General features: G+C 37.8%; 1 protein-coding gene across 7 annotated transcripts in view; it reads left to right on the top strand.

The window, feature by feature from the left end:
- Nucleotides 1-19,977, top strand: part of LOC108049678 (protein kinase shaggy) — a 52,620-nt gene that overhangs the window by 16,955 nt on the left and 15,688 nt on the right. The window contains exons 1-2 of one of the 7 annotated variants that reach the window (XM_017130929.2): nucleotides 863-1,074; nucleotides 15,431-17,273. The exons of 5 other annotated variants lie outside the window; for them this stretch is intronic. In XM_017130929.2, the coding sequence (XP_016986418.1) occupies nucleotides 15,593-17,273 (1,681 nt within the window). In that variant the 5' untranslated portion in view covers nucleotides 863-1,074; nucleotides 15,431-15,592. Of the gene's footprint in view, nucleotides 1-862; nucleotides 1,075-15,063; nucleotides 17,274-19,977 lie in introns of those variants that run through there. One more of the 7 variants, XM_017130930.2, reaches the window with a different exon arrangement.

Consider the following 19,977-nt stretch of genomic DNA (forward strand, 5'->3'; position numbering starts at 1 on the left):
GAGAAATTCCGCTGCACCGCGCACTTATACACCCACACAGATATAAATACGAATACGCACACATGTGCAGATGACACACTCGCGCACCTAATGCAAATTAGCTTTGCGTTGACTGGAAATTCTATCGCACGCGCTCTTTCTCTTTCTGCCCCCCTTTTTCTTGCCCTCAATTTATCGTACTCTCTGCGATTTCTTTACCGCTCTCTTTCAATGCGTGGATCAATTTTGCCGTCCTTCAGAATGCATAGTGGGTGAAGCGGATCCAAGTTTTGCCCAACAATACGAACCTAGCTGCCTAGTTTTCTTGTGCTGACTGTGGTAGATTAAATTTATTGTAATTTTATGAATGCGAGAAAATTTTTAAATCAATGAACATTTTTGTTGTAGTATATTGTATTTATTTATTATTTGATTGTAAGATGATTGGTTCCAAAGTGTGGATAGTACTTTAAATATGTTGTGTTTTTTAAGTTTGTTGGAATTTTTTAAAGTGATAAATTTTTCTAGGGAGCACATTCCACAATTTCCTGACAAAAATACTGTTTGTGGTTCACTGTCCAACGCTTAACGCTTCATGACTTTTACAGCTGAGGTCAATTAGTTAGTAGTTCGTTGATAAACATGACATCAGTATTTTAATCTGCAAGAAATGTAGTAAAAAAAAGTAATAGTTCATTTGTTTTGGTCTTCCAAAGGTTTTTTTTTTTTATAAATTAAATAATATTAGGGTCGGAAGGGCCTCTCGTTTTGACCGCTGCTGTGCTCGTGGGGCGCCGGCGTCGCAGCTGCTGCGCTGCCGGTGAATGTAAGTGTTGGATGTGAATGTGATGTGGATGCCGATGCTTCGACTCGCTCACTCGCGTTGAATCCATCGAGCAGGCGCGTCGTACTCTCCTCTCGTTCCGCTGCGTTCCATTCAGCAGTTCCGCGACCATTTACTTATTGTTTTTGTGCTTTTATCAGCGACAAAAAAACGAAACAAAATAAATAAAAATAACGGCGAAACAAAAAGTGAAACAAATTCGTGACGCGGCTGATTATTTCTTTATTTTTTGTGTCAACAGTGTGTGCAGTGTAATGTGTCCCCAAAACAAATACAAATAAATAGAATTCAATATGTATTGAAATCTAATTAGTTGCCACATTGTTGGATTTGCCGTTTGATTCCATTAGAAAATGAGAAAAGGGCTTACAAAATCCATTTAATTTGAGTCTATTTCACGGCGTTGTGAAATCTTTTTTACTGTAAACTTAAACTCAAATCACACACACTTTCTTATGTTGTTTTTGGAGATTTTTAAGTAGGAGAATGTTCTAGAAAGCTTTTTGAATTATCCCTCTTTGTAGTATTTTGTAAAACACTTGTCGTCCCACCATACAATCACATAAATATTATGTATACAAGTTTTTACTGCAGCTCCATTACCAAATTGATGAAGAAGTAGCTGAAAATTCATCAATGGAAAAATTTTTGCAATATTTCTATCTCGCTCGCTAGCTGGCCATCTCCCTCTCACCCCCTCTTTGCCTCGACAGACGCACAACAAGTGGCGAATGGAAGCGGCGTCGTCTTCAAACCTGTTTTTTTGAATCGTTGTTGTTACTGTTTCAGCGCACACAGAGAAAAAAACAACACGTAGATTTTTCATCATTTTTAGATTAGATTGATTAGATGATATTTATAAATTATATTTATTTTCTTTCCAATTGGCATTTACTGGCTATATAAGACAGATTGTTATATTAACGCAGACTTTTGCAAACGAGCTAATGGCATAATTACTTATATTTTACATATGTAATTGACTGGGCCATTAGGTAACGAATCATAAATAAATTGTTTGGTTGGTAGATTGGTAGATTTAGTAATAGTTATAGAACAAGCATTATAAATAGAGATGCTTAACCAATCTTAAATAAATTTATAATACAGACCAGAAAAAATTTCATTTCACGCGGCTAAATCAATAACTTTAATTCATTAATATGGTATAAAAAATCTCTTTTAAAAAGATTGAATGTGTAATTAATGCTGATAACATAAGGTCACGATCAGCATCGCCTTGTATCTCAAAATTGATCAGTAGTAATCGCTATTTTATGCTTATATAAAAACTATTATAACTTAAGAAAAAATTGAGATTTTAATTGTTTTCTGTGTAATTGTTACTGCGGCTGCTGCGTCTTCGCGATAATTGGTGGTGGTGGCTCGCTCTTCCCCAGTACCCGTTCCCCTCGAACTCTATCTTTCATTCCACTGATCAACATTTGCTTTTATGGGCAAATGTTCCTCAATGAGTAGTCTTAGCTATGGTGATCAGAGGGAGGAGGCGTTGTTAAAGTCAATGCAGTACGTGCATGCAATTCCTTATTGGCGACAATGTTGAAATATGCGCTTGGTTGCGAAGATAACACCAGCGATCAAAATAATAGCTCAAAAAAGCTAAATAACTTCGTAGTAAAAATTGTGATTAATGGGGAGAATGTGTCACAAAAACCAAATCAATCAAATCCTATTTTAGAAATTTGAAGTATTTTTTTACACCTAACTTTTTTGTTTCACTACTAAGCGTTATAATTTCCAAACCCACTTTTACCTTACCATAAAGATACGAAAACGGTATTCAATGGCTTTAAAAAATGCTAATCAAATGTGTATAAATGGTTTATTTATTTTTCGATTTTCGAATCCCTGAATCTAATGAACTTGATTTACGTATTACAAAAATTGGGAATACCAATGAGGAAGAAAAAAAATTCCTCTGCGAATTGGTTCAAGGTATTTTTATTGCTTTAGTAAATATTTACCACATTAGCAGGCTATCAGTACCTAAAGTATAATTTTGGCGTTAATTTTTCTACTTCTCAACTTTACCATAGTGTGACCTTAGTGTGTCGCTACTCTAGTTTTCTAGGCATAGTGTGGCCAGAGTCTAATTGGATTCAGTGCCTAAAACTGTGAACGCTATTATATATAGTGGCTTGGGACAAAAGTGAATTATTCATGTTGTTGCTGCTGTGTCGCTGCGCCAGTGGAAAATTCCCAAAAAAAATTCGCATGAACTGTGCCGGCTTCTCCTCCTTCGTCTTTGCCCTCTCCTTGGCTACTCTTCTCCTCCTCCTGCCACTCGTTCTTCTTCTTTGAGTGCCCCCCAAAGGCAAAAAGTCCAAGTCGAAGTTACTTGATGTGTGGTTGTTGTTATTGCTCGCTCTTTCGCATTTTTTTTTTAATTTCTTTAACATTTTTTCGTTTTATAAAAATAGCACAGACGAAGAAATATTTGCACACATACACACACGGGTGTGTTTTAGCATTTGTTTCGTTTGTTTCGTTTGGCGTCTTTTGTTTGTTGATTTTTCTGGTGATTCGCCTAATGCTTTTCCCCCTTTTTCTGCTGTATGTCATTTTTTTGTTGGTTGAGAGTTTCAGATATTTTATCTTTCACATTTTGAAGTTAAAAAATTTTTATCTTTAATGTGACAATCAGTTTTGTATCTCTTAAGCCTGCATTTCTCCATCTCTTTTGCCGCTCTTTCTTCTCTTTCACTTGCTCGCGCCTTAAATATGTCAATGGTTCAAGGCAGACGAATAAATGCTGAAAGGAGAACTATCACGGAGCTTTTCATTCGAAAAGCTGCTCAACAGGGAGCTTTGCTTTCGTCAGACTTTTTGGGGGCCAAAACTGCATGACGTGCCGCCAAAAACAACAAAAAAATTTTCGTTATTTCGTATTTTTGTGGTGCCATAAAAAATACCATATTTAAATATATGTTCGGAGAAGAGTAACTACTGCCAAAAAAATATTTATTTGAATAATCTCATACAAAATTTAACCAGGGGTATCTTTAAAATATAGCGATATCTACATTTGCCTATAAAGAGATAATTTTAATGTTTTGTAATATTTTTTCCCAGCCTGTTCACTGTTCAAGCTTGTGTTAATCATGAGCTATAGCTTCTGCTTCTGATCTCTCTGTTTCTATAGTCATTCTGTTCTGCTCATTAAAATCGAATCGACCTCGTTAAATGCAGTTGTTACTGCTCATAATATTAAATTTTCCCTATATTTTTCTGAGCCGCCATCCATCTCTTTCCTTTACTCTACTTTATGCAAAGTCAGCTGACTTATGTTTTACTTGAGCCACGCGTTCCACGTTGATCCTCTTAAAAATATTTTCACGTCTCGATTTACATTTTTTTTGTATTTGTATTTACGGCATAATGACGCTGATGATGACGCGTTCAAAAAACCGAAGTCGGAATAATATTGTCCCCCGATGATTTCTCACGCCCATTTTTGGAGGTGAATTGGAGCTTTGGCATTTTTGGTAACCAGAAATGTCGTTGCGATTGCAAATACAAAAAATAAATAAACAATATACGGAACACGGCCAATGGCACAAAAACCAGTGCAAGCCCCATAATGACAGCACTTACAAGTGGGAATACAGTGCGTTTCATAATACGGTGATCACAACTTCCGGTCAAGTTAACGTTGGTTTTCACATAATTAGTTGTTTTTGTTATTTGAGTTATAGAACGTGATAAATTAATTCCCGCTATATTTCTGTGGGGTCTTATGTAATAAATTTTGAATTAGTTTAAAATTGGAACACACGTAAACCGATTAGTTTTTATGTTATTAAACACGTAATAATTGTAATAAATATGTTTTAAGTTAAATGTATCGTTGATTAGATTCTTTTGATTAATGAACGATGCAGACTATACTTAAATCCATAAAGACACATGCATCGCCACACGGAACCTGCTGACGTTGTCGCATTGTTGTTATCGTTCAATTAACATTTTTCACTTCAATTTGCAATAAAATAATACGTACAATAATAAGACAAAGCAGGACGGGATGATACGGAATCGAATCGACTTTATAATGCAAGGGAAAGGAATATGGAAAGGCGTCAGTCGAATAAAAATAACGATACTAAAGTAAACAGCTCGGGTTGGATACAAAAAGCTGGCCAAGAAGCCACACGACGACTCGGGTAATAAAAGTGTGACAACAGCTTTAACAGCCGCGCTGTTCTATCCTACTTCATTTCAGACTCGAAATTGCTTTTTCGCTCAATTAATACGCTTATTTTTTATTGCATACAATTCTATTAAGCGAGTGTGTCCGTTGATTGGATGGTTGGGATTGTGTGTAGGGCATACAAATCGATTGGGGAATGCGAGCACCATCAAACGTACATTCAAAAATAAAGTTTCTTGTTATCTTCGTTAAAATTTTTTTTCCCACCGTTCCAAACTAAAAAACAAAATTTTTTGAAAATTGGTCCTTTGATTTCCTGATCGGATCTCTTTCAAAATCATTTTTGTTTATTTTAAAAAAACTACTAAGTTTTAATTTCCCGTTGGTTACGTCGATATTTACTTATTGATTAATTACCCGGTTTTTATTTTGATGGTATTGATTGACTGCAATTGGCAAGTTGAAACTAATCTGTTAATTGAGTTCTATATGGAAATGTCAATTAAGGGGTGTTGGTACCAGGGGGTTGTTGGCCCGGTAAATTGCTGCTCAATTTCCTTTTTTCAGGCCGATTTCGCGGAAATTCATACTGCAACACGAAAAAATGCACTTAATTTATGCGAGAATGTGGAAATGGCGGAAAAGCATTCGCCTTTGTGCCGCCTCGCTCCTCTTTATATTTATTCGTGCAAGTGAATGGAGAATATCGTATCGTTCTACTGATAATGTTCAGTATATATAGCATATATAGCCTCTAGTGCGCTTTTAACCTTTGCGGCTTACAAGCACGCGAAACTTAAAACGATACTCGGATTTGGATTTGGCTTTGGCTATTTGCGGTTCTTTTGTTGGTGGATTTGGTGAGCGAGGCCAGTAAACCACATTAAAACCAGTTGTATGGTGTCGGCAACTCCGCCGCCCACCTGCCTCTATCCCATCGTTCCCGCCCCCCAATTGGCAAGGCCGATTATCGACCGCTGACCGAAGGCTATGAAGAAAAAGCATAACAACAAAAAGTTAAAACGTTTAGAAAGTTACCAACTGTTAAAGTTGCCTTGATTGATTTGTTGCGTTTAATGTTCGTTCCATTCATCTGTTTTGGGTTAATGGTCGTGTCTGGCATTGGCTTTGTTCTTTTCCAGTGTTTCAAAATAAACGTGTTAATTATAATACAATGTAAAACGTTTGGAATGTTTTCGTTTTATTATACTTGTTTTGGCATTTTATTCCACTTATTTTATCGTTAATTTCACTAACTTTTCGTTCCTTTCCATGTATCTTGGATTCTTTTCAACTCGAACTTAAAGTGTTTTGGTTCCATTCTGCCGTTTCACTTTAATGGTTATTTGACGTTAGCTGCCCGTGTTTCAGTCCATTCTGTTGCGACTTGTTTCACTTAGCACTTATCCAGGCGTTAATTATTTTATCAACAATTGAATCGATTCGAATCTAAAAATAGACACCTATTATTTATCACTTGCCTTTTGGCTATTTTTAATGCAAATTCCTGGGGAGATAAATAAAGAGGGGGGAGGGTTGCCAAAGACGTTTAATCAGCGGCGCGTGGCGTCTAACGAAATGATCGCATGACCAACTAAATCGCAAACCTCTCTTCCACCGATTACACCGAGATTTTTCACCGCTTGCCAAAACTTTCCAGTCTGCTGCACAACAATGCGAAACGGAACACGAAACGTTCCTCTTCTTCTGATATATGTACCTACCTATATGTATTATCTGCGTTTCGTTGCGAATCTTTTGGCGCAATTAGCGTTCACAATTAGCATATCTCTAGCACTCGTAGTTCCGTCCCTTTCTAGCTTGTTTGCGTGCAAATTAAATTAGCAACCCCGGCCAGAAAGAGACGGCATGAAGGGAAGTACTGGATGAATTATTGGATGGAAATTTAATGGTTCGAGGTGAAGTCCATTGTGCGCAACTTCAAATTATTGATTAAAAAGAAAGATCCACAACTTTTCCAGTGCTTGATCTGCAATTAACACCATGTTATTTATGCGCCGAATTCATTTTCCGCCGCACCATTTGCCCAGAGTAAATACACTATGTTGGAATTATCACTTAGCGTGGGTCCATTAACAATCCGCTTATCACGTGCTTCCCCAAACGCCCCCGATTGTCTATTTGAGATGTGGCATTTGTAACTCGTAGTTAATTCCAACCAGATTTTGATGTGGCGCTACCAGTGGTGTCTGGTCTTAACTGAATATCACCCAACTTGGCCTTAGTTGTTGGCTTTCCTCGGTGCTCTAGCACTTGGGCGAAAAGTGGGTCTGGCTTTTGGATTGTATGGGGAAAATCTTATCGCCTTCATATAGTGGTTGTTGTCGTGTGCCGTCTGGTGTCATCCTAGTGTCTGCGCCAGATACCACAGTGTTTATGTGGTTCGTGACTCGGCAAAGCATAGATTGGGTAAACAAAGTGGAATAAAGAACTTGGGACAGAGGGCATTTGAATCCGACTCAGACGGGTTGAAGGGTTAATGTTGAAGAACTAAAGTTGTCCAAAGTAGTACAACTCATTAAGTGGTCAAAATCATATCTTTAATAGAATTCACCATTTGTGGGATAAGAAATATAATTTCTCGAAATAGTGACTGCAGACTTCTTACTTTACTGCAATAAGGTGAAATATTTGATTTTTTGAAACTTTATGATTTTTTTTTCCAATTGAAAATTGAACATCAGAATCTGAAAGCGAGCATCACTAGAATCTGTATGCTAAATCTCAAATCTCTAGCTTTTTTGGACGGACATGGCCAGATCGATTCGGCTTTTGATCCATATATATGCATACTTTATAGGGTCGAAAACGATTTCTTCTACATGTGACATACTTTTCAACGAGTTCAAATTTATCCTGTTACTCCACGAGTTAATAGGTATAAAAAGATGGGTTCGAGGTACTAGGTACCAATATTTTGGAGAATTCAACTTGATGAAGTTTCTAGAAGTTGTATTTCGTACCCCTCTTCATGTGGGGTATACTGAACTTTGTAATGGGTTCTGTGGCTCGATCCTCTGCTTTCGATTTTAAACAATAAAGCGGGGAAGTACAACCAAACTGAAACACAAAGGTGAACAGCAACAAAAACAACACAAAGGCTTTTTAAAGAAACAAGGGAAGAAAAGAGCGAGAAAGAAACAGAAACTTCAGCATTTGCCTGACGTAAATGCCGCCACGCATTGCGTCATTGTGGGGCTGAATTGGGGGAGTGAGATGGGGGAATGCGTGAGAGCGGGAGAGGCAGAGCAGCTTTTATTTTTGCTCTCACGAGAGCTTTTGTCGGCTTTTTCTTCTTCTCATTAATGTTTCGATTTTTGTTGTATATTTTGTGGTTTTTTATGTGTTTTTGTTGTTGTTATTTCTCTTTTTGTTGTATTTGTTGCTGTGGATGACACATGGTTCACTTATTTCATGAGAGGCGGTGGGCCAAAAAACAAAATCGAAAACAAAATAGGGGGAGGCTCTCTATAAATAAAACTAATTTTTGGTGAAGTTTACGAAATGCAAGTCCGCGTACTCTTTTATAAATTTTGCGTATTTTTTTTTTATTTGGATCCATAAAATTTAGAGTAACACAAATTTTCCAATTCCCATACCCCTTAATTGTTTTATTTTCTCTAACGATCGCTTAATAAATTGGCTGATGTAATTCATTGATGTTTTTGCGTACAACTTAAACATTATTTTTTTTGTGGTATAAAGATTTTTTTTTGCCTTCCTTTTTTGTGGTTTATTTTGTTGCCAAATTGGTTTTTGTGTTATATTTAAAGTAGAAATGTTTAGCTTTATGGCATAGGGGACTTTAAAAACCAGGTTGAAGGAAGTTCGGTGGCTTACTTTTGTATAATTTTTTTCATTTTTGTTTTGTTTCTCGGATTTCTTGGCTCGATTTCTTGTTTTTGGGGGACAACCCAAGTACTTGGAACTCTGAGTTTAGTCAGCGCTCTTTTAATTTGTCTTTCCTTTTTTGTTTTTTTTCTTCATTTTTTTAATGGGTATTATAGTGGCTAAGCCAATGCCAATGTAAGTGGCTTTAACCCAGCTTTAGTCTTTGTTGAGACATAAATAGGGGTTTTTTTTTATCAGCAACATCGTAACTATATCATTATGAAATAATCATAGAGTTATAGATAAAACAATCTGTTATAAAAACAATAAATTTACTAAAATACATTTTAATTAACATATCCATAATTTAAAGATTTGTTTAAATGAAATCGAAAAACTTAATAATTTTGTACTCCAAAAATTGAAAATACACATTCACCACACTGACTCATTTGTTACTGTTTATATAAATGTAGACTAGAAAAAATAAACAAAAATATTTTGTAACTGTTATCAGTGTGGAAAATGCTTCTTCTTTGCCTTATTTATTTGTTTACATTGAGCCATACGACATTGTTGTTGTTTGTCATGTAATTATGGTAATCAAGTGCAGTAAAAACTGAAAACAAAGAACTTGGCAACAAGAAGGGGTTTTTAAGGGGGGTTTTGGTGACTTGTATATATGGGGTGAGGTTTTTAGAGTGGATTGCAGCTTATCAACTTAAGTTAATCTTTGCTCTGGGATTTGATGTACATATATATGGTCTATATGCATACTTTAATATGACGGGACCATATAGATAGGCGATACACGATCCGAGGTGCTTTAATATAAAACACCTCTGTTCCAGTTCACTCTGTTCCCCGTTCCCAATTAACAAGAAAAAGTACTTAACACACACTTGACCAAAGTTCACTGTTGGCTAAGCGCTTTATATTATTTTTGATTAATTAGGCAATTTGCTTGAACTTTTGTTTTTGTTACTTTTTTATTTACTGATAAGATTGGGGTCTGAATTGGCTGTGTGCACGTGTGGTTTTGGCAGTAGTTGAGTCCCTCCCACTTCCGCCCACTGGGAGCAAGGCCACTCCACAATTAGTGCTTGGATTTTGCGACAACTTGACATTCAGCCCACTATCCGCTGGTTTTTGTTAATCGCAATTCGGGCGAAGGGAGTGATTGGCCAAAGGCTGAAAGTGAATCTCATGTGAGTGGGATTTTTGAATGGGTGAAGAGACTCGAATTGCCTCTTAATTTGATTGGTCATCATTTGGTGATAAAACTAAGAGTGCAGTCTATAATCGCATCATTTAAATATCTTAAAATTGGGTCACTGCATTATTAAAATTTTTGTAAACAATATTATAGATTTAACCCACAAACATTCAAAATGTTACTAGTAATAAAAAATTTTGGAATTAAATTTTTTAAGGTAATTTAACCAAATCTGTTAATAGCCCAAAATAAATAAGTTTATTAACAAAATTCCACTTATTTTTTTATTAGTAAAAGAATATAGAATTGGTTTTGTTCAGTGCTCTCGTATAAATTAAATCTTGCATAGGTTTTTCCTATTGTTTTGCGTTATCTCTTAACTCCAAATATTGATTTATAGGCTTAGCAGCTGACAAAGTCAATCAAATGCGTATAAAATTGATTTCAAATGTCAAAGTCTTGGACCAACAATACTTCCCCCCTACACAACTCTGTACGATCTTTAGTTTCTTTGTTTTTCGGATGTCACGTTGTTGTCATATAAGTGGATTAAATAATTATCATATAATTGCCGCTCTAATAATACGAGTAAACACATCTAATCAACGAATATTTATTCTTTTAATTTATTTATATTGATTTTCCAATATATATATTTACATATTTGCTGTACGACGGGTATAGTGGGGTATTTACTTGGAATTATCGCATTTTCGAAGACGCAGTTTGGAAGTTAAGCCTGTGTAGTTTTGGTTTTTTCCAGTTTTTGGTCGTTCTTTTCACCATTTGGAACATGAAACCCTTATATAATGGAGATGGGAAGTTGGTGGTTGACTAGGAGGAGTGGGTGGTAACAGTGTGGGGGTTGTTAATAGGGTTGGGCATTCACTAATCGCGTGTTGGCTTTGGCACCTCTCCTCCATTTTCAATCTCCGCCCCTTTGTAATTTTTGTTTTGTGTTTTCCCCGTCTTTTCCAATTTGCTTTTTTCCCAGTTTTCCACTGCTGGCGCCTCTTTTTGTCTTTGGCTTTTAACCATTTCGAAGGCTTTGTCTTTTTTGCCATTTTGTGCTTCTGTGATAAATGTATCCTTCTGTGATAAATGTATCAATGTTTCTTTAAATCGATTTCCTAAGACAGTTGCAACTAAAATTTTCTGATACCCATAACTTTAATAGGCCGAAGTTTATCGACCCTTAAAGTATGTCAATTCTCTATTCCATTTGTGCCTATTTAAAACATTGAAACATTGTTTTAAATTTTTTTTATTGAAAACATATTTTAATAACCGATAGTTCTAGTTTTACTACTAATATTCCGAGTATTCCCAATATTCCTATCTCGGCCTCTGCAATGGTATGAGAAAATGATTATGATCGTCTGTTAAAATATAAAAATAGACTAGAAATAAAATGTTCTAACGATCTTTATAATATTTTACTTTGCCCCTCTCTTTACTCAATTTATTTTAACCAGTTTGATTTGGTTTATCGTTATTGCAATCGCTTTAATCGGTTTGCAGCAGCTGTTATCGAAGTCATATGCCTTTGGTTGTTGATCGACGCTGGGGTGATGTGATGTACATTCTGTCATGGGTTAATTACCTTGGTCAGCTCTAATTATTGATTGTCGACTCGGTCATTAGCAGCTGGCGAAGGAAGCGACGCGATAGCGACAACAATGCATGCTTCTTTGATATTTTTTTAAATATATTTTTTTGTATTATGTTACCTCCTGCGTTGCGCGTGTTCTTGTGTATCACCCCACAACCTCCCACTTTTTTCTAGTTCTTTGTTGACTTTTGGTATACTCGAGTCTTTGGCAAATAGATGCGCATATTTCCTACGGCTCTTTCCTCTTTTACACCCTTACACCCGCCTTATTTAAATGCTTTTCTTCTTATTATTTTTCCAAACGAAATGCAAATATTGTGCTGTTTGTTCTTTTCTTATTCCCATTGTTTCTTTTGTTCTATTAAATGCTATTCTATGCGCTCGTAATTGTACTTTCACTTTCATAAGGTGGATGAGGCTACCAACAGATGGCGCCGCCGTGCAAGCAACAGGCGGTGGTGCAACAGTGGAATTGGAACGTATTCGATATATTTTTGGGTCTCCCAGTTTTTTTTAAGTTTACTCTGCGGTTTTCTCTAGTTTGTTTGCTTTTTTCATTTCTTTTTCGATGCCGAACGCGGCCTCTCACTTTATTTTTAGTCTCGATTCAGTTCGATAGCCTAGACCCCAAAAAGGGGCACGGAACGAGTGGGAAAACATATTTTGCGTTGAAGCTTTTTCCCACATTCAAAATCAATAATTCACTGCCGGTAAAAATAGCCTGTAAAAACATGTCTTGGGGCAATTACCATTGTTAATACTACCAACCACGGCAAATGTCAGAGCGCATTATCGACATGCAAGTTCAAGACCAAGTAAACAAGAACCACAACCCCTAGATTCACAGGCAGGCCCCTTACAAGACCTTCAGACCCGCCTCTCCTTTGCACTGGAATCCCCACCACTTAAGCCCGGCCCCAACTCATTTGCTATTCAAATTGAAGTTGACTCGTTACTGGAACCACCAGCACGTGGAAGTGCAAGCCGGAGACCTGGCGCCAAATGAGAATTTCATTCAATAAATAATAGCAATTCGAATGGGTAATCAGTAAGAAAGCCTAGGGATACGAACTAGTAATAATAAGAACTAGTTGTTAGAAAGCATTTTCGATATTTTAAAGATTATGATACAATTTATAGGAATTTTATACGAAAGTAAGAATTCCTTTTAAAAGATTATATCATAAATGTCACGATCATGATAAATGCAACTGCCTATAGCGAAAACCAGTTTTCTTATGTAACTTACGATTATCATAATATAACCAGGTGTCCACTAGTAATGCATTTCAATTCATTTTAGCTTTTAAATTATAATACATGAAATTATAATATAGAACAAACAACCTTCGCTTTAACTCCAAAAAAAACTCCTCCAAGGGTCTAAGCTCAATGTCAAGTCTATAAAAATAAAATAATATGACGCAGAGGGTTGCTTGGGGTCTTTGGCTGAGGTAAAATGTCAGCTGGGGCGAAAGTCAAAGTCGTGAATGGGTTAACCAAAAGAAAGTTTGGAAATGTTGTTGGGCGGAAAAACCCGGTTGGGACTAGAGTGGTATGATGGTATGGTTTTAACGAGCTCAGGACTTAGATGTATTTAGAAATGTATTACCACCGTTATCATTTGTATTACCCTTGGGTATCTTTGATTCAATGAGGTGTATTATTTTTAATGAAAGCTTTACTAAAGGATACAGATGTTGTCTTGAGCGGACCAGGTCTGTTGAAAGGTCCCAGGAAAGGAACTGAGGAATATATTGATTGAAAGTGATTGATGTGATCACCCTGGCCGAACTGCTTCACCCTGTTGCACAGAGCTTTGGCTGTAGTTTTCTTTGTTAGTTCACCCCCTAACTTGCTGGGTTTCGTTTTTCTTTTGCTTTATTATTATTTTCCCGTTTTCTATTTGTTTTTTCGCCATTGCATGACCTAACCAACTAAGCCAACAAACTGACCTAAGCACCCTCCGTAATTCCCCCCGTCCCGCCCCTTCCACCAGCCCCCGTCGTTGGGCGCTTGTCATTGTCTGCAAAATCGGTTTCAACCTGAAACCGTATGCCGTATGCCGTAAACCGTATACGTGGGGATTGGACATGCAATTATAGTGCTGTTGTTTTTATGGGGCTTGGTCGGTCTATTGCGCACTGTCTGCTGACCAATGTTGCCTTTTCTGGTAATGTTTATCTTCTATACGTTTACCGTTGTTCCTTAGGTGGTCCTTTTCTTGGCTAACCGTTCCATTTTATTTCAATTTGACTTGCGGACACTCCTCTAATTTGCGGTAATGCGTCGTTGTCCTCTGTCCTCGAAACACTTTCTCCTGAAAGCCCTCCGAGCTCCCTTTATTACCCCATTATCCCGTTTCGATTCCATTAGTTGGGGTATAGTTGGGAAGGTACCACTTGGTAAATACTACTGACATTAAGTTAGTGACGCAGATTATTTTGCCGTGGCAATTTTCATCAATTTTCCATTTATTTTTGTATAAACTTGCATTTTAAGTGGATCCAATAGCCACTGTCGCTGTTTCTAAAGAAACTTCTGAATACAAAAATATAAAGATAAATTGTCAATATATATATTTATGTGGGATCATATGCATGTAGGCAATCTTATGGAGACTTGTCTATTTTTTCTTTAGTGGGTGATTGTGATTATAATGTTGTTTCATCACGATTGTCAATTTAACAATGTCACTTCCCTATTTTAGGACAATCTGTTCTAACTGTGGCCCAATTAATATTTTTGTTCTTGTTTGATTTAACACATCCGCCCTTTAGCACTTTTGATAAAAGTGTGCAATTGTAAATTAATGGGTCCCGGCAATAAAAACAATACCCATATGCATAAATAAATAAAAGTGGCTGTGTTGTTGTTTTATTATTGTTTCTTTTTTTGGTTTTTAGTGAAGTATTTTTAATGCTGATAAAAAGCCATTTCAAAGTAGAGATAAGATTAATGCTTTACGGCAAGAGAAATACAAGAAAAAGGAGACTTCAGGAGCTTATCAGTTTCGACTAGCGCCATCTCTTTTGCACTCGAGAATTGCAGCTGTGTTTCATTCCGTTTAGTCACTGACTCTGCAAATGTTCCAATTTCACTGAGAAAAGTTTGCTCTCCATCTCGCTCTGGTTCTTTGCCCCCTCTCTTTCTTTTGTTCTCTAGCCCTCTTTTTCTTTTAGATATCTCCCTCTCTTTCATTAACTGCGTGCTTGCGTAGTGTTCCAATGCCACACGTTCCGCTGCCCTGCACACATGTTAGTGTGTGTGCGTGCGTCAACGATAATAATTTGGAATTTGAGTGCCCGTTTTCTCTCTGTTTCTGTTTCGCTCTTGTGTTTCTGTTTCTCAGTTTCGTTTGAGTTTCGGTCTCGTTTCTCAGTTTCTCGAGTTCTCAGTTCATTCGCGACCTCAAAAGCGGCCGCACATGTTGCACGCTAAAAAAAACAGAGCAGAAAACAGAAATAAATAACCAAAATAGACACTTCAATTTTGAAAATCTCACAGATCTCTCTCACTGCTTCTTTTTTTGTTTCGTGTGAGTGTGTTTAAATTTAAATGGTTTTTGTTTGGCTTTTATTTATATTTTTTTACGGTGTCCAAAAAAACAAACCGCAATGCTAGGCTAAATTTAGCCCAAAGAGCCAAAATTTAAAAAGTTTGTTTTCGAAAATGCTGCAAATATAGCAAAACTTAGTGTTACCAAATCAAAAGCAACCACTTATTTGTTTTTTTGTTTGATTTAAATGCAATTAGGCAATGTGACTGTGAAGCGCAAAGACACAAATTAACTAAAAAAAAAAGTGATTTAAAACACTTCAACCCCAAAAACGGTGCCCCTTGAGACACTTAATTATATTCAAAGTTAAAAAAAAAATACTCTACCCCTAGAGTATTTAACAGACTATTAAAAACCTGATGGCAACAACAACAACAACCCAGGCAGCAGGAGCTGCACCAGCTCATAATTTATTGCCCGCCAGCAATAATAATATAAATAATACCCTTAATAACAATAATAACAACAGTAACAACAACAATAATAATAACAACGTGATAAGCCAGCCGATTAAAATACCGCTGAGCGAGCGCTTCTCATCGCAAACATCGACGGGTTCGGCGGACAGTGGGGTAATTGTTTCCAGTGCATCACAGCAGCAACTGCAGCAGTTGCAATTGCCGCCACCCCGCAGCAGCAGTGGCTCATTGAGCTTGCCGCAGGCGCCACCTGGCGGCAAGTGGCGTCAGAAGCAGCAGCGCCAGCAATTACTGCTCAGCCAGGATAGCGGCATCGAAAATGGTGTAGCCACCCGCCAGCCCAAGGTCAAGGACACTCAGGGTGCGGGAAAGGGCAAGCCGAGCCACAATGCCATCAACTCGAAGGAGGCCGGAGCTCAGTCGAACAGCAGCAGCGAAAGTCTGGGCAGTAATTGCTCCGAGACCGAGGATCAGCAGAGGATAAGGGCCTCGTCCGCTCTGGAACTCAGCAGCGTGGATAATCCCACTGTCCTGGGTGTGGGCAATGTGGGCAATAACATCCTGCGCAGCCGCACTAAGTACAAGAGTACCAATAGTACCGGCACCCTAGGATTCGATGTGGAGGATCGCATCGAGGAGGTGGATAACTGTGATGACGTGGACATCGAGGAGGAGGACGACGGCGTGAATGTGGACGACGATGTCGAGGAGGCCGACAACCAGTCGGACAGCCAGTCGGGCATTATAATAAACCTCAAGAGCAAGACCACCGAGCAAGAGGAGGCGGCGGCAGCGGCGGCGGCAAAGGAAGATGAGGTCAAACCCAAAGCCCGATTGCTGCCACCCGATCAGGCGGAGTTAACGGTGGCAGCGGCCGTGGCCCGTCGCCGCGATGCCAAAAGTCTGGCCACCGATGGCCACATATATTTCCCCCTGCTCAAGATCAGCGAGGATCCGCACATTGATTCCAAGCTGATCAACCGCAAGGATGGCCTCCAGGATACCATGTATTATCTGGACGAGTTCGGCAGTCCCAAGTTGCGGGAGAAGTTCGCCCGCAAGCAAAAGCAGCTGCTTGCCAAGCAGCAGAAGCAGATGATTAAGCGGGAGAGGAGGAGCGAGGAGCAGCGCAAGAAGCGCAACACCACCGTGGCATCCAATTTGGCGGCTAGCGGCGCGGTGGTGGATGAGACCAAAGAGGACGATGAACAACAACAACCACACTGTGATACTAGCTCTAGGAGCAAACATAACTCGGTACCCAATCCCCCCAGCCATGTTCATCATAATCATCATCTCGTCGTGGATGTGGAGGAGGATGTGGATTCCACCAACAACGTGGACAATGGTGTGGTCAAGATGCGACGCCACAGCCACGACAACCACTACGACAGAATCCCCCAGAGCAATGCAGCAACCATCACCACCCGCCCTAAAAACGATCACCAGTCGCAGGACATCGAGGACATCGAGCAGGGGGCGGAACCCGAACTGGGAGGAGAAGCGGATGCGGATGCGGACAGCGATGAGAGCGGCGAGAACGTTAAGACTGCCAAATTGGCCAGAACTCAGTCCTGCGTCAGTTGGACCAAAGTGGTGCAAAAGTTCAAAAATATATTAGGTAAAATATAAATATAAATATTCGAACTGCTTTCAAGGTGCAAAAGAAAGTTGCAACTCGAAGAATTTTAAACTTTCACTTTTCTACATTCAGAAAAGTCGTAATAATATAAATATTTTCGGTAATTACTTTACCTATGTCATAGATAAAAAATAATAATAGAATTCAAATTTAATCAATTCGTATGATTCATTATAATGTTATTTCAAGCCATGGCTAAATATACACATTTATTTATATAATAGTTTTTCGTGTTTATGCATTGAAGATAAATCAGTTATCTATACTTGAATTCTAGATACCCGCCTAAGACTTTTGCCTTAACATTTAAAAAAAGATTAAAACTGATTTCTAAAATTTTCCGTTTTCTTTCTTCTCTTTGTAGGTAAGTGTTGATTGAATTGGAACACAAATTCCTCAAAACTCCTTCGGGCAATCGTATCGGGTGAGATTGTTCTATGTACACACACATATACACACAGATTTATAGATAAATATATGGTTGTGGAAAATTTTCGGAGATATAATACTGGAAAATGATAAGGTTTTGGCTGTGGGGAAGAAAAGTGACAATTCTTTATTACACATCACAACAAATTAAAAGGGAGATCCCTCTTTAACTAAACTTCCTGGAAAATTTTTAATATATTTCTGATTTAAATTTCCTGTATAAAAGATAGGTCGATGAACGAATGAATTTTTGTGATAGCTTTGTCAAGCTTATTCTTTCATTGCTGAGATAAACAGAGAAAAATATACACAAGCGGAAACGTTGGGGAAAATACACATACATATTTGTGATCTTATTCTCCCTTTTAATGCCATATAAAAAGTGATCTTGGCTTTATTGTGAAAAGTAGTCGTCAGCCGATAAGGAAAAGCGGAATTTTCTCGTCCGTGTTCTACAACAGGCCATATTTCTTTGTTGTTGCACTTGTCGTTGATAAGAAAAATACAGTGGGAAGGGGAAGGGGGGCGGAAGAAAGATACTGGGGGACAAAAGAAAGAGACGGCAGGAGCAGGGCAACAGCACTGATTTACGCCAGCTGATGTTGATTATTTCACCTACTAAATTACACATTATACTTTATGACTGGCAAGATTTGCATCAAATATATATGATTTTAATCTAAGGTTTTCGAGGCATTACTTGATAGTTCACACAAAGTGAAGGACAAATTTTGGGAAAATATTATGAAAATTAAACCAAAAAAATCCCTGGAAGTTATTATATATAATATTTTGACTTGAATGATCAACAAAAGAAGTCCATTGATCAATGAGATGTAGTATTTTTTACTACATTATTATCTTTAATATAATATTTAGACAAGATTCGCAATGATCACCAAAACAAATCCAGTGATCATTGAGGTGAAGTATTATTCTACCCACCGAAAATAAAATGTTCTATCATAATCCAATTACTTCTGTCATTCGATAGTTTTGTTTTCCTAGAGTCGGACTCTATTTCTAGCCCTTTGTTCTAAGTTACTATTACAATTGGATAACTGCAATGCAAATAGTCTGATTTAGGTATTACGAATGTTATATAGTGTTAACTGGTTGTCAGTTGCATCATTTCGGAATCTTGGAACGGGAGCTTAGCGAAGCGTTAACGTTGCGGTGCGAAAAGTAACAATCCCTTTATTACGATCATACTTTATGGAAGTCACTGTGTCACAGCGTGCTTGTTACCTCAGTAACATCTCATCTACATCCCCATCCTCCCATCCTCCATCTCCTCTCATCTCATCTCACATTATCCCCAGCTTAAGTTGCTGTCTCAGTTTCCATCCGGCCAGTCGTATAAGTGATTTGCAGCTTTCGCAGATGCTGACTGATAAGGACCGGGCTGGCAGAGTTTTTAGCAAATGATTTGGGTACACGGGGAGAAAATAATATAGACCAATTATTTTACAGTTGAAGGAAAAGCCATTCCCTATAATCAGTAAACGGTTATTAACCAAATATTTGTCTTGTTAACTTAGTATCCCAAATAACGTAACATTTTTCTAGTAAAGGAGTTTTGGAACAAACTTAGATATATACCTATCCCCATTCCATATCCCCAGTATCCCCGTTTTGCTAAGCTATACCTATTTTTTCTCTGTGCAGAGCTGAAGTTAAAGCTAAAGCTGATGCTGCCTGCATGATCAGAGATCATCAGTAAAAAGATCAAGAAGCACGCGGCTATTGCTTACAGCTCTGATTATATATAGCCATCTGCATATATAAATATATATATTAACTGTCCGCTTGGGAGGGGGGGGATGTCGGGAGGAATTGGGAATTCGGGAGCAGAGATTACTCGGTGTTAGTTGTTGTTGTTTTTGTTTTTTTAACGCTCGACAATCACGCGCTCGTTTCATAAAACGGATGACAGAGCAAAAAACTTTTCCAAAAATATCAAAGCCCAACAACATGCATATATTGAGTGAGGAGCTTGTGAATTTTGTTTTTTTTTTTGTACAAGTATACCAGCATAGTATAGGTATAAGTATATATTTATTGGCAAATTTACTAAATTTGTTGACCAAATGGAGGCGTGTCTCTCGTCTTGTTGATGTTTTTTTGTCGATTGTGGTTTTGCATTTGGATTTGCCCTCTCACCCGCGTTTCTTTTTACCCTGCCCTGCCCCACGATTTTTCTTAAATATACATATGTATTTCTGTCCATTGATTTGGAATATTTAAAGGCAAA

This window comes from Drosophila rhopaloa, unplaced genomic scaffold, assembly GCF_018152115.1.
Source record: "Drosophila rhopaloa isolate 14029-0021.01 unplaced genomic scaffold, ASM1815211v1 contig_3, whole genome shotgun sequence".
In the NCBI taxonomy this organism is placed as follows: Eukaryota; Metazoa; Arthropoda; class Insecta; order Diptera; family Drosophilidae; genus Drosophila; species Drosophila rhopaloa.